Source organism: Anser brachyrhynchus (assembly GCF_964034855.1).
Source record: "Anser brachyrhynchus genome assembly, chromosome: 3".
Lineage (NCBI taxonomy): Eukaryota > Metazoa > Chordata > Aves > Anseriformes > Anatidae > Anser > Anser brachyrhynchus.
The window spans coordinates 72,939,458-72,954,989 of record NC_137696.1 but is presented as its reverse complement, the minus strand read 5'-3'; the positions used below and the strand labels follow the sequence as shown (position 1 = coordinate 72,954,989).

The window sequence follows — 15,532 nt, the reverse complement described above, 5'->3', positions numbered from 1 at the left end:
GCCAGCTGGTGATTTGCAGACTTTACTTTGAGAATGTTGACTTGGAGTCCAGAATTGCTTTTGTGCCTGATCTATTCTTAATTTAAGCCTGGAAGAAAAGCTGACATAAAATGGTGATGTCTGCAGACAATTTCTTATTAATAACTGTGCTCCACTTGATGCAGTCATTGGCCTACTGCAGAAGAGTTGCAGAGTTGCATACAACTGTTTCAAGCACTGCTTAAGACTGATTCCGTTGTTATCCACATGCAATACGCACTTTAAAAATTTGCTACTTGTTAATAAAAGTAGTTCTTGCCATGATTATCCATATTCTGAATATAAAGTCAAATTCATTATCATGCCATACCAATTGATATATTGCTACTGACATTTCATGACTACTATATTTGTTTCAAGAGAATGTACACTTCAGTTCAGATGCTTCTGATGGACTCAAATTGCAACTGCTGTTTTTGTCATTTAGCTGGCTTTTCTAAAGAGTTTTTAACTAAGTGGATCAACAAGCAGACACAAATCATAAGGACTTTGGGTTTTGTTTTGGTTTGTTTTTTCTGCTAATTCCTTTCAGAACTTGGGCAATCAGATTTTCTGCAACTTTCAGTCAATAACAACATGCTCTGAAGAGCTGGTGTGAGTCTAAATATAGGCTTGTGCATATATCAGCTGGGAATTCTGCAGCATACATCAGCCTAAGAATTATCGTTTGCATGACAGCAGATGAATGAAGTGTTTGCTGTTTTTTTTAACTTCATATTGATTTATTTGTCTTGGGATTTATCAAGCAATAACTGAAGGAATGAATTCCTTCCCAGTAAGTCATTTAGTTTTTAAAATGAAATTAAGTGTTTACTGTAATGTATTTTTATTATATTAGTGTCTAACAATCTAATTGCGTGAGGCACTTTGTAAACATGTAGCAAGAAATAGTCTCAGCTCCAGAAAGCCTTATTAAGGAAGACAGACAAAAAGTGGTAGAAGAACAGAGGTTCAAAACTGAGATTTGTCAAGTTTGGGGGCAAAATAGACTAGGACCTCTGTCACTTGAGTGCTGTTGTCATGCATTTGTCTGTTGGCTCATTAACTCCTGTGAAAGTACTTTTACATTCATCCTGTGGGCCCATTCCTAGAAAATGTGTGCTCCTTCCAACTCAGCTGAACACAGTGGGTGTTGGGGACAATCACCTCTTAAAAGACTAGATTTGACATGTCTGATACATTATTTCATCCAAATTTATGTTGGATGTAAGATACTCGTTAGTAGTATAAGACTGGTTTAAAACAGCACTGCTATTATGGAAACCGCAGAGAGGAGACTGCACGTCCACTGCTGTATGGTTATGGTTTTCAGTGGTTTTCATATGTATTTAGAATTATGCTCTTAGTCTACATACATATACATATATATATATGCACATATTAATAATTTGAATCTGTGTTTTAAAAAAATTATTCTCCATTCTTTCCTAAAAACACAGCCTTCTTCCTAAAAACACAAGTCATTTCTGCACGCTGTGGAAGGTCACTCTTTGTTCTTGTTTCTCTTCTGCAGGCTTGTTGTATGTCGGCTTTAGTGCCTGTATGTTTGGCCTCTACAGCTTTATGCCAGTGGTCATAAAGAAAACCAGTGCTACTGCTGTCAACCTCTCCTTACTCACAGCTGACCTGTACAGCCTCTTCTGTGGATTATTCCTCTTCCACTACAAGGTATGTGGAAATAAGAGATGTGTTTGAGTAATAGCTGTATGCCTGAAGAAACAGTAGTGCAGAACAATGAAACAAGAGAAGTCTCCAAACTTTGCTAGATCTACACAGTAAAAACACAGATTTAAAAAATACTTTTATAATTAATTTTATACAAAGTATATATATGCTGTATATACATATATATAAGATAGTATTTTGTATAACAAATTTTAAAGAGAGCTAATTCAGTCTTGTTATGATTTTTAAGATTTGTGTACCTATCCATAAGCATTCGTATTACTAATTTCCTTTTACTGATCAGAGGCAACTTTCAGCTGCTATGACCAGGGCAGTATCAGGAAGAGAAGGACTCTTCCAAAAATTATTCGGAATTTTTTTGACCAGTAACAGGGTTGTTTCATTTCATGTTGATTCTGAAATTATGTCGCATAACTGTTCATGAATTACACTTTTCTAGCCAGCCAAACCGATGGCTCACCTGTTAGTGTGAAAAAGTCAAAATGTATGGCAGATTTGTGTTGAAGTTAAATTTTTATCTCTCAGGTCATCTAATATTTAAAACATTGTGTTGTACAGGCAAACATTTGGTCTCCAGTAGCAAGGAACTGCACTGCATTATTCACAAACTTCCCCTCAGTGGCCATCCTATGAAAATGGCATCGGGATGTTGGAGGCAACTGCTTTGTATCATCATTTATTCATAAGAGGAAGGTTACTTGATAGCTAAAATGGTGGCCCTGAGAAGTGTTAGTTAAATGAAAGCCTTACAATACTGATTAGCTATCCAAAACAAATCAGATTTTGTGGTACTAATGGCGCCTGAATGAATCTGAAAGAGACAGAGAAAATTAAAAACTTAAGAGTCCAAAACAAAATTATTTTTCCCCATTGCTTCTTGTTTTCTTCAGACAGAAGAATAGCAAGTATAGAAACTGAAATTTAAAGGTTATCTTCTGCTTTACATGTCTGACTCATGGTGATTTGGTTCTGACCCACACTTCAAATCCAAAGTATTTGAAATTAGGTATTAGCTGAAAATTATTATTCCTTATTAATTATATTATTTGATAGCCATAGCAAAATAGGTAGTATTAGTCCACAAAAAGGTGGTGTTAGTCCAGTGTTTCTAAGACAAATATTTATATTACACAATAAAAGGTAGACAAATTTAATTCTGAAAATAGTGGTGGTGGTGTTTTAGCAAAATCAAACTCTTTTAGGGGGAGAAACTGAAAAGGCAGCATGAGTTGGATGGGTTTCTGCTCAGTGTTACTCAGACATGACAAAAAAGGGCAATTTTGCAAAAGTAAACCTTAAACTTCAGGCAGTTGAAAGGCAGAAGATGCATAAAAGCTTTCATTTTTTCCCTGTGTCTAATTGTTGTACATTAGAAGAGACAAGAAGGACGAACTTCCAATCTCATGGACACTTTATCTTTCTAGTGTGAGTGCATGTCAGCTCTTGAGCACAGTGGCACGTTGGCCTCCCTTTAAGAGCCCCTACTGAAAAAGTGCTCAGGAAGAGAAGGCTCACAACTGGAAACCTTTATGGTTGAAAGCAAGGTTTCATCATCTGTCCTGATAAAACCCTTGAGTTCCATCTCTGAAGTAGTCAGTGGTCTCCTCTGGCCCTTACTCCTCTGATTAGAAAGCTGTTTGAGAACCTCTTTCTCCCACAGGTCATCTTCTCATGCAGTTTTCCTCAAAACTCTTATCGAACCCTTTCTTCAGCCTATTCAGCCTATTTAATTTTCTGGTTTGTTTGTTGTTGTTGTTGTTGTTTTTCCCTCCACTGCTTTCCTTGGTGTTTTAGAACATCACTGCTCCAACAGTTAGAAACCTTCATATTTCCAGTATAAATTTACTTGTGGCTAGTTTAGATCCACTCATTGTTTGCACCACGGGTATCCTTAGCTTGAAGAATCCCCCCCCTCCTTAGCATTCTACTTCACTGGTTCATCAGTAGAGAGCAATAGTATCCCTCTCAGACCCTACTTGTCTAGTCAGGGCAAGCCACAGTCTTTCATTCTTTCCTCCTTTGACAGGATAGTTGCTCCCCTGAGCACCTCTCTGTTTTCCTCTGCACCTTGGGAATTCATCCTTCCTGAGATAGGGCCTTCCACTCAAGAAGCAGCACAGGCCCCTCCAGGACCTCGTGCAATGCTCTTGTCTTTCCTTTTGTCCAGGACATGCTACTCTGTAAATATTAATGCCGTATGTACTTTTTTCATCAATGCTTTTCCTTTGTAACTTGTATGCATCCTGCAATCTGTATAACTCATGTGTGTCTATCCTCTGTTCTTCCCAGCTGAACTGCTGATAAGAGAAGACCTTTGTTAGGACATTATGGAAAGACCTTTACCTGAAATGTAGTATCAACTTCCAGAGCAGTCAGTGTCTCCTTTCATGCCCTTCAAACTCACATTGTAGAAATTCGAAAAGAGAGTCTCTATTCAGAGAACATCTAGATCTAAAAGCTCACTCAGTTATGTGGTCACTTCTTTAGCTAATATTTTTATCCTCAGTCAGATCACCTCCTCTGTTTCTTTCTCTTTAATATCAGGTATTGTTTAATGTGATGGTGTGGAATTGTGAATATTGCACTCAATAATGAAGTCTAGTGCGTTAACATTAAATGATCTAAATTTATTCCCCTCCTAAGCCTGTGTACTCTTCCTTGTTTTCTAGCTTCAGAAAAGCTGTTTCATTCCCAGCCCAGCTGTAGACCTCCTTCAGATGCACAGCTCCTTTTGCTTATTACTGCACTGACCGATGGGCAAAGCCCTGCTTCACTGGGAAGCAAATGGTTTTATACTGAATTAGGATCAACTGAGTGGTTTAGTGCCCCTTGCAGAATATAATTTTATGAGGCTTTCAAGAAACAGTTATAGTTTTTTCTCTGTGCTGCTACTTTTATTACGAGACAGGTTTATTGCACCTATAGCAGTAAATCTATGAAAAATCCATGGAAAACGCAGGAAATTAGTTTAACTGGGCTTTAGAGCCTCTGAAACCAAACTGAGGAGAAGATTGCATTTGAAGTGTTTTGATTAGTTATCATTTCATTTTTTTTATTATACAGACTTGTAACATCATGACATACAGGACAGGAAGTTTATAAACAGCTGCATTTATATTCTTTATCTTGTGTGCCAATATCTTTGTAGTGCATTAAACAGTTCCCCAGCCTGTGGAAGCTAGAAATACAGCACGTTAACTTGACGCAGCTCTGGTAATATGCTCGTAATTCAACATGATAATTGTCAAAGTTATTTTATCAAAACGTAATGATTCATGACTTTCAGCTTAAGATAGATACTGACTAGGTTGTACTGATTCATTCTTAAGATTATTTGCATCCCCCAAATAAAAACTCACTTTTTACTTCTCCAGTGGATGGAGAAAGGCATCTAGCCTGTTTGGTGGCTGAATATTGGCCATTGCAATAGCATTTAAGCATAAAGGTCCATATCCTTTTCTTAATTCTCACCATATTTATATATTTTTGCAATTTTGATGGTCAAAACTTCTCTAGATATCTGTTCTTATTTCACCTTTTTCTTAAGCACAACTAAATGCTTTGAAAAACAAAGGCTATCAGAGCCCTAAAGCGATCTTTTTTTAATTATTATTATTTTATCCTATACCATCACAGCATTCATCTTGCCCTGTCAGAGGCTGCAGTAGTATAGTGCACTGAGCACTATACTATTCCCACACTCTAAAGGTTCTGGGAAATTTGGGGCCAACTCTCCAGTTGTAAGGGGTTGGAGCTTTAGTATAACTTTTGTTATTTTTTCACTTGGGAAGTATTCATTTTTATGTTTTATTCTCGGCCTTTGCTTTATTTTAAAGTGAGTTTTTGAAGTTCATACTTTTCATTTGCAAGCCATATGTTGGGCTTTAGTCATTCTAAGCAAATTGCATTCTCACTAAATAATCTAAGCAGTTTATTTTATGTTTTCCACCAGCTAGAGCATGCATACTGATTATGCTCTGCACCAGCAGGTCTAGTCACACTATATTATATCATTAACTAGCAAGCCAAGCACCATCAATTATATTCTGCCTTGGCAAAATCATTCATTATTTTATCCAAGATTTAGCTATAAAAAAATCAGAATTTCTACATATAGTAACAAATTCCAAATGAAGAAAATGCATATATTTCATAATAAATCAATGAAGTCATATATCTTGATTTAGAATCATGGCAAGTAACATTGTGAAAGGACTTGGCTGCACAAATAAACATGATACCCAAACACTTTCATCACTAGAAATCTGAAGCGGTGCCAGTTGAAACCTCACTTACTGGTACTTCTAGAAATGGCTTTATTCTAACAGCCGAGTCCCTCCAATGGAAGGGAGCAGATGACAACCTCCCCATTACATCTAGAAACAAGCTATAAAGGAGAGTGGTTTTTAATATAATGGAGAAGAGCGGGTACAAGTAGTGCACTAGGTTCCAATTTCATTTTTGCCAGTGTGGATCCTAAGCAATGACCATGAATTGTGGATTTACGTAGACTTCTCTCAGATGAGAATTCGGCCCTTACTGGAAATAAGTATTAAGAGCTTCCTTTAAAATTGTGTACTTTACTATCCTGATCCAAGATTGCTGAAGCCAGTATGAGGTTTTCTGCTGACTTCAGTGGGCTTTAATTCACTTTCCTAAATAAGGAAAGTCTGCCCCTCGAAGAATAATCTTAAAAATGCTTCACAGCTTAATGGCTGTGGAGATAAAGACCATGCCTTGTTGTGACTCCATATGCTCCATTTCAATGTATGAACAGTTTGAAAGAAGCAAATAGTCAACTACATAGTTTAAAGAATCATTTTGTCTTTGCCTCCTAAAGAAAAATTCTAAAGGACATTACAATGCTTTCAGACAGTCCTGGTTTTATTATGCTGTCAGTGGTTTGGGAGCAGGAGGTAGACTTGGTTTGGTTTGGGGGGATGATTTTTTGTTTATTACTTATATTTTTACTTGGTGGTTTTACTTGTACCATAAACATCTAAGAGATTTTTCCAAATCATCTGACCAAGCTGAGCAAATAATTCAAATGATGTTCTCAGTCTTTTTTAACTCATCTGCAAGTATAAGCTGGAGTCAGTAAGAGCCTTTTCTTTGCTTGCACTTGTTAGGGGATTGACACCTGCATATTTTAAACTTTGACAGTGGCATGGTCAGTGGTACATCATTATTTCAAACAGAGCAGGTAGTGGAGGCTAAACAACCGGCTTTTACAGTATTACTTCCTCAGCCATATACGTCAGGATATTTTCCCCAGTTAAATCAGGTATGCCATCTGCATGATCCATAAATCCTCTGTTTGAATGGAATTTAATCTCACAAGGCCGTTACACTGGTGAAGGCTTCTGAGCCTTCACAAGTATAAATCACATTGCCAAATAATTGTGCCATTGGTGATGTGCAGAAACCTAAGTGCAGATCTTCCTATGACATTTCTTATGGGGGGACTCCCTCTCAACAACTCAGTTCCCGTGAAGCTATGCAGTGTGCATGTCTTTCGTCTAAACGGCATTTTGAAAGCTGCTTCTTCACATGTTCTTAAATTTACTAACTTCTTTGTTTGAATATCCTCCTACAAATTGTAATCAATTACAAAGTAGTTCTGAGAGGAGAAGTTAGGCATCTGTATTCAAAGAGCTACCCTGAGGTCGAAGGGTGTTAGGTGTGTTTTTAGTCACACTTGGGTGTATACATATGTAAAGGGCCACATCCGCTTACCCTTTGTCTGAGTGTGCAGGATGCCATGCAATAAAAAAACTCTGAAGTAAAATGACACAAGGGAGTAGAAGCTAGGAAAGGAAATTACTGCTGCCAAGATACTGCATGGTCTGACAGTAGATGTTTAACAGCATAGCACTGTTATGGCAGTTTTCTTAAAATACTGCATCGTTAAAGGGTGTTTCTTTCCTTCACAATGTCACCTTGCAATAGAATCAATAGTTGCAAACCAGGAACAGTGAAATATGGATACTCACTCATTTGGACCCATCAAAAAAGAGAGTAAAAGAAAGTGGCATTTGTATTGCGGAAGGTGTGTTGGAGGCTTCAATTTCAAGAATATTTTTTCAGGCATTGTTAGCTCATCATGAATGTCACAGTATGCAGGTTGTTTTCAGGGCTTTTAGCTTGTTTTATTTATTTATTTATTTATTTATTTATTTTTGTTCTCATGTAAAAAGACTGCTCACAACAGAACCAACTGGGAGTTTTCCAGCAAAATTCATTCCTCTTGGAAATACCTAATTATCAAAACAGAAATGCTAAATGAAAAAATCATTTTCAGTATGAAACACAGTGTAGCGTTTCTCAGACCCTGACTGCTGTTTTGCCTGCTCATCTAATACATTGCAGCAGAGCATAGTTTCCAAACTTTTTGGCCAGGCGTTCTGGGACTGGAAGATCTCAGTCATGAGAAAGCAGTTCTGCATTAGGCAGCCTACAACCCCAAGGAAGAGCCTTTAGGGCTTCCAGGCTTCTGCAGTGAAGCTTCTTCATAACAGATGCAGTCGTCAGTTGCCTGTCTCCAGCAAGCACACTTTGTTTCAGAAACAACAGCATTTGGTGTCTTGAAAGAGCTTCAGTGTTTACTTCTCATTTCATTTTAGTTTAGGTTTTTGTTTGTTAGCTTGTTTGTTTTTTCCTTTGATTACAGAACAAAGATTTGGTTTCCTAGCCAGAACTAGTTCATAATTACAGCAAAATAACGGCAAGGATCTGATCTTCCTACCCATGCCTGGGTTCTTATTCTCTTGACTTTATAATTTAGATGTCTTAATATTCTTAGTGAATGCCTGGTTAACAGGGTTTACTGACAACAGCACTGTTCTGCGCCTTGCTGCTCCACACCTGGTTGTCAACTCGCTGAATGGTTTTTGCTTTTTTGTGTCAATGATTAAATGATCATAATGCTTCTTTTCTTCTCCCGTTTTCTCCCCCACCCCTTTTATTGTGTAACATTTGAATCAAGTCTTTTTATATCTCAGCATCACAAGTCCCTACATAGCTCAAGCATTAAAATGTTAGAAGATTTGTTTGCAATTTCAAAAGAGCATTTCAATTCAACACATTTGTACTTTTTCTTAATACCCGCACAAAGTAAATATAGAAGTAACTTTTCATTTGTATAAAAGGAGTCTGAGGCCAGTTGAAACTCATGTAATCACTAAATAGAACATATCTCAGAATGAAGAAGGAAGTAGTAGATGATCCAGCCAGTTGGGGAGAAAAAGCACTGCTACGTGACTGAGTTCTGCCTTTTATTAGATTGGATAGTGAAGTGCCTAATGGATATTGACTACTCAAAAGAATACTTAGAATGAAAAGAGAATTTAAATGTTAAGTGTAGTAAACAAATGTATAAAATCAGCCTGTCCACAGACAGTCCCCAGAGAAAGAAAAGAGCCAGTATATGTGTCTTGGCAATCTACTGAAATTGATGGTCAGGCTTGTTTGCAATGAACTGCTTAAGTGCTCTGACCTATAAGGCACTGGGAAAGTGGTTTACTTACCTTATAGTGTGAAGTTGTTGTTTTTCAAATGAAAAATGTCGTAGCATAGAAACTATTAGTTTCCTCCATTTTTTTTTAATACAAAATGAAGAGGAACCACAGGATTATAAGTTTCCAACACTGATGTTTCGCTGTACCGTCTTATGCTTACTTTCAGTTATTATTATAAAATAGTCCTTTTTAAGTGTCTTGAACAAGAACTCCAAGAATTGTCTTTGGAGAGTGAGTTGAGCATGGATAAATAAACAGAAATATACTTCAACTGCTTGAAGAAGGTAATTCGCATCCCTATCATGGGACTTGAATTTTCAACACCTTGCAGAATAAATACTGAGAATAAATATTGAAGCCCCTCAAGTCCTCACTGTTTTGTTGGCAGGGGTAGGAAAGGAGGAGCAGTGTTTAGGGAACTAGTGAAAAATGGTTACAGAACTGGGGGCCGTGTGTAATTTAGGTGCTGTTCTATTTTGTATATAATTTGAAGTCACAGCTGTCTGCAGCCAGAAGAGGCAGTCCCACCAGACTTTTCTGTCCCCACCTTTGCTCTCAGGATGAACAACACTCCAGACACATGAGCACAATAGCAGCTGAAGGGAAGCAGCAGAATTATACTGGTGGGACATGCAACAATATCTTTAGCAGTAAAGCCTCCATCCATCAATCATTTTCATTTCAAGTTAACAACTGGATATTGTTGACTTAAAGAAATGCAAATAGCAACGTACCATAATAATGGGCTTTGAACACTTGGAGCCAAATAACAGTTGCCTCAAATTACTTGGAATTAGTTTGGGGTTTCAATAATAAAGGAAAAGTTGTTCAGAGATCTCTTAAATATGCCACAGATTACGTTATGAAGATTAATTCTCACATCCTAAAGGAAATAAATAGTGTTTTGGAGAAAGTAGTGATGAGTCAAGTGGAAAGTAAAGGTGAAGTGCTCTTAATTTCTACTGAATATAAAAGTGCAGACATATTAGCAGAATTCATCCTGTTATTGAAAATAGTCAACTTTTGCATGGTAAAGCTTTAACAAAACCGTATGTGTTTTGAAGGTGCTGGTGAACATGGGGGCTGAAAAAGGAAATACGGGGGGAGTGAAGTAATACAAATCCATAAAAACAGAAAACGAGAAAAGGGTCTGGATGAACTGCAGAAAACAAAAAAATATTGTAACAAAAACACTTGTGTCAACCACTGTCATGGTTTTGGTTGGGATAGAGTACGTTTTCTTCGTAGAGGCTCCTGTGATGCTGTGTTTTGGATTTTTGATGAAAATAGCAGTGATACCAGAGGGATGTTTCAGTCACTGCAGAGCAGCACTCGCACAGAGCCAAGGCCTCTCCTGCTCCTGGTGCTGCCTGGCCAGCGAGGAGGCTGGGGGTGCCCCAGGAGCTGGGAGGGGACACGGCCAGGACAGCTGGCCCAGGCTGCCCACAGGGATGTCCCACACCGCGTGGTGCCATGCTCAGCGATAGCAGCTGGGGGAAAGGAGGAGGCAGGGGGGATGCTGGGGTGATGGCGTTTGTCCTCCCAAGGAGCCGTGCCACGGGGTGAGCCCTGCTCTCCTGGAGGTGGCTGAACCCCTGCCTGCCGATGGGAAGCAGTGAAGGGATTCTTTGTTCTGCTGTGCTTGTGCTCAGCTTTTGCTGAACTGTCTTGGTCTCAACTCACAGGTTCTGGCTCTTTTACCTTTCTGATTCTCTCCCCCCATCCCATCTGGGGGGAGTGAGCGAGTGGCTGTGTGGTGATGATCTGCCTGCTGGGGTTAAACCACAACAACCACATATGCATCCTCTAACCTTTTCTTTTTAATGCTGCCTTCTACTTTATTATAATAAAAAATGCAGAGAGAAAAACATAATGAAGACATCCTATTAAATGAGATGGATCTTACCAACAACATACCGTTTCTAAATGAAAACTCAATGAATATGAAAGCAAAGCCCAAGAGGCTTAGGTTCATAATTAATTGTGAAAAAAAATCAAATTAAATGAGAACCTCAGCATTTCCCAAGTCAAGCACACTTTTGAAGACAACTGCAATGAAAGTATTGAGTTACATACCTCAGCAATCATTTGCAGCCCAAAGGAGAAAGCCAGAAAAGGTCATGAATTGGTAAAGCAGCAGCAGCATTCAAAAGCTTAAATATGGTTCAGTTACCAAAAATCTACAAAGATTTTCAAATTATGACTCTGCAAATTGAATATTATTTCCACCTTAGCACATGAAAACAGATTCTGGAAGTTAGCCAAAGACAGAGATTGAAGGAATCAATTTGAAAGTGAATGGTAAGAGTTAAATGCAATACCTGTATTATAAACTTGGAGATTTCATATGGAAATGAGTAATTCCTTGTTTCCAAAAGTGACTAGGAAAGAAGGTAGAAATATTTAGGAAGTGTGTTAAGACTGATGCCTGGGCATCTACATGGTCCATGTGCTACTCCAAAGAAAAATTTGTGAAACTGGCAAATGAATGAATTCATCTAGGAATAGCTATATAGAAGAACTTGCAAGATTCAGTAACCCAGGCCAGGGACATGGAAGAGACTTGCTTGAGTCTGAAGAAACTCCTGACAATGTAGCAAGAATTTTTATTTGGTTTAGGAGAAGAAAACCTGATGTTTTGATTAACTAGATTGAAGTTCTTAGTCCAGTTGTGCCTCCTGCCAGCTGAATCAGTGAATGCTGCAGATAGTTTTAAAGCCTCAAAAAGACCTTATGTTTCCTAAAATAAAATCAAGGAACTGGGTCAACAGGCAGACATAACATCAGTCAGAAGACTTCACTTACACGTTTTTGATCTAAGCAGTAGGGTATTTTTGTCACTGTTAGAAAGTCTTCAAAAATCGTCTTCTTTTTGACTAAACTCCCCCTTTCCACTAAACTGGAAGCTTTCAGACCCATGGCCTAGGTTACGTGTTTGTCATCAGCACTGCTACTAAGCAACTTAACTTATCTTGATGTACTGGAGTTCATTTCCAAAGTTATTCCTACCACCCGCACATGTTAAATTCAGTAAGCAAGATTATCTGCTTTTCCAGGTCATTAAAAGGCCCATAAATATTCCTTCAAAAACCTCAGTCTGAAGGAGATTTGAAATAGCTTTTCTGCCTTCGACTTAATGTGGATTTTGATCTTAAGTACAAGTGGAGAACTTGTAGGGGTGAGCCTGAGATGTAACTAGACAAAAATCCCTTTAACAAGGTTAGAAATAAACAGAAAATAAGGAAAACAGAATAATCACAAAACAAAACTGATGATGTACAGATAAAAAGGAAAAAGAGTAAATTATAATTGCTATAAAAGATAAACCAAATTTTCCAATGAAGAAGAAAGTTAAACTAACAGCAAAAAGTTCTTCTTGTCTACGAATAGAAGTAGTTTCACCATGCAGAGAAAGCTGAGGCCAAAATTAAGCCACGTTTTGGTTGTCACCGAAACTAAATGGGTACCTTCTGCCACATTCAGTAAGGATGAGGGTTAAATACAAAGACAATGCACAAGGATTAACAGAGGTGGGAATTAATACATTGGAAGCAGAAAGAGAACACAATAATCTGAATGCTTTCAAGTTTGGGAATATAGGTAGTTGGAAGAATAGTATATGAAGTGGGCAATAAACTAAAAACGGAAGTAGACACAAGGGAGGAATAATTAGGGACATGGAGATAAATGGAAAATTGGATAAAATGCAGCCCGGTTCACAAAAGATAAATCATGCCACTCTAAATCTGATGTCTGTCTGATAATTTAACAGATTTTCCTGGGCAAAAGACAAATGGGACATCTAACCTCTGAGGCTTTTGAATGGTACGGTATAGAAAATTATTAATTAAGCTGAAGTACAGGATTAGCACTATGGAGACTGTAAGATGGGTAAGACATGCTTATGAGGATAACGGACAAGCAGTGTGCCAGGAGAAACAGTCTGCTAAAAGGAGCTTACTGATGGAGTTCCCAAAGAGTTGGTCTTATATATTGACTGTAGTAATAGTTTGCCACCTTCAGCAGGAAGGAGGATTGAAATATCAGACAAGAACTGGATGACATTGAGGAATACTATGAAGCATGAACTTCAAGGTAATGTCAGTGGCAACAGTTGGGAGGAATTTGAATGCATTTGTGGTGTAGTTGTTTCCAAATGGGTCGGTCCAGGTATTTCTAGTAATGATGGAGAAATGCTAATGCCATAGGACAGCACTGCTTACTAGGACAGCACTTTGCTAGCTGTAGCTATGGAGATTTTTGGTCAGCCCAAGAGAGCCAGCAGACCTCTTTCTCTTGTATTCTCTAAAGCCTTGGCAGACTAAGCATGCATCCTCTAAAAACAAAATGGATATACAAATCTTAAATAAATGTTTGTCATATGTAGCATAGCTTTGATTCCTGACAAACTGAAATAGGACATATTCAACATATACAAATTAATCTATAGATACACAAGGAAGAAAGGAAAATTATTTGAGCTAAAGACCAATGCCAACATAAGAACATATGGATAGAAACTGAGAAGGTATAAATGTGGAATAGAAATTAGAGAGGGATTTTTGGCTATAGCAGCAGGGAGGTTCAAGAACAGAATTCGGATAAATTAGGAGGACAGGACAAAAGCCCTAATAGTGCTTACAGGAGGACAGGGCATATTGTCCAGATAGAATATATGACCTAGCTGTACACAGCCATGGGGGATTGGATTGGATGGCTTAGGACACACTTTCCATGCTGATTTCCTGGTATGCCTGTTTGGTGAGTTGACTCAGTTGAGAGCTTTTGGAGCTCCTGAAGTTTTGCCTCGTGCTGCCTGCAGCAAACACAGCAGACCACGCAGCACCCTGATGAGAAATAGCAGTATCGCACTCTCTCCAGACAGCTTACATAGTTACTCGTGTTAAAGGTAATCGCAGCTGCATATACCTTGCTTCTCAGGGCAGGAATGCTCCCTGCTTGTATGGCTGAGATAAAAGAATGCCATTCTGGGAGAGCATGACTACATGAATATATTGATAGATTCAGCAGAAAAATTATAAACAAAGGATCCAAGCTGAATAAATTATTGTAACCTCTGTTTTGAACACAGTTAGCCTCATATACATTTATACAGAATCAAGTACAGCAGACTGCTGCTACTTTATTAAATATTTACACACAAAAATGAAAAGACACGTGGCAACTGATGGCTGATAAAACAAATCTTTCAAATATTGAAAGGTTATAGTGGGGATGGCGAATTACTTTTATTTTTATAAGTATTTCTGTTGTGCTCCTCCTTTTAATATTAAGATGACTTAAAAGGATAACTGCTTTACCACTGATTTTCTGCACAGACTGATTAAATTTGTCATGGTCTGATGGTCTACTATGCATATGGAATGAACATAGTAACCCCTTTCCCATGTGGACCTGCTTATTCTTATAAGAGTGGGCTCCCCCCCTCCCAGCTTATCTTAAACTATTCTTGCCAAGTGATTGATATAAAATAACCAGAATTGAAGCCTCTTTATACCACAGTAAAGATGCTGACAGGAAATTAGAGCACTGTAATATAACTGTTTTTACTTCACATTAAAATGTCTTTCCTATATAGATAAGAAAGGATTAAAACATTGCAGGACTCATTCTACCTTGCGCTTTTTAATTAGACAGACTGCTGGTACTGCAGGGGTACTGAACACAGGCTTATTTTTTCTCCACATCTAATGGTGGAGGCAACAAAGGGAAGCAGAAGAGAAAGTAGCATTCCTATATATCCCAGCATCCAGGAAAGCAAGAAAAGACGTTTCAGGCAAACATTTTGCCCTAGCAGGCATGTATTTAGGAAGGACATTCTACTATAACATTTTTCTAATTATGCCATTTGGGAAGCATGAAATCATGCAGATTTGTGCAAAACAAGCATTTGCTTTACAGCTGCTGGCATCAACCTCTGAGGATTTTTCTAAATACGATCAGTTCTGACCATGAGTTTGTTTTATTCCGCAAATGGATTCCAGGAAAACTATGAAGTTTCCCAAATTTTACTGGGCTTTGTGGTGATAGCTTTCTGGTAACCATCTCCCCATTTTCTCCTGTATAGACACCCTCAGCTTACAAAGAACTGATCAGCGCCAAGGTCAAGCTGGGATGCCAAGCCTAGGTCAGAGGGAGGCATGAGTCTAGCCATGGGCATAGTGGCGATGACCAAGGGGAAGAGCTTCTCAGCAGCTCCGAAGGATGGGGCCAGGCCTCTGCTGAGGCCTCTCATGGCTGGACACATGCACCCTGGCTGAGCTGACCCT

At 38.4% G+C, this 15,532-nt stretch overlaps 1 protein-coding gene across 2 annotated transcripts in view; it reads left to right on the top strand.

Moving 5' to 3' along the window:
• Nucleotides 1-15,532, top strand: part of SLC35F1 (solute carrier family 35 member F1) — a 243,299-nt gene that overhangs the window by 215,711 nt on the left and 12,056 nt on the right. For both annotated transcript variants that reach the window (XM_080588100.1, XM_080588101.1), the window contains one exon: nt 1,553-1,707. In XM_080588100.1, the coding sequence (XP_080444226.1) occupies nt 1,553-1,707 (155 nt within the window). The remainder of the gene's footprint in view (nt 1-1,552; nt 1,708-15,532) is intronic.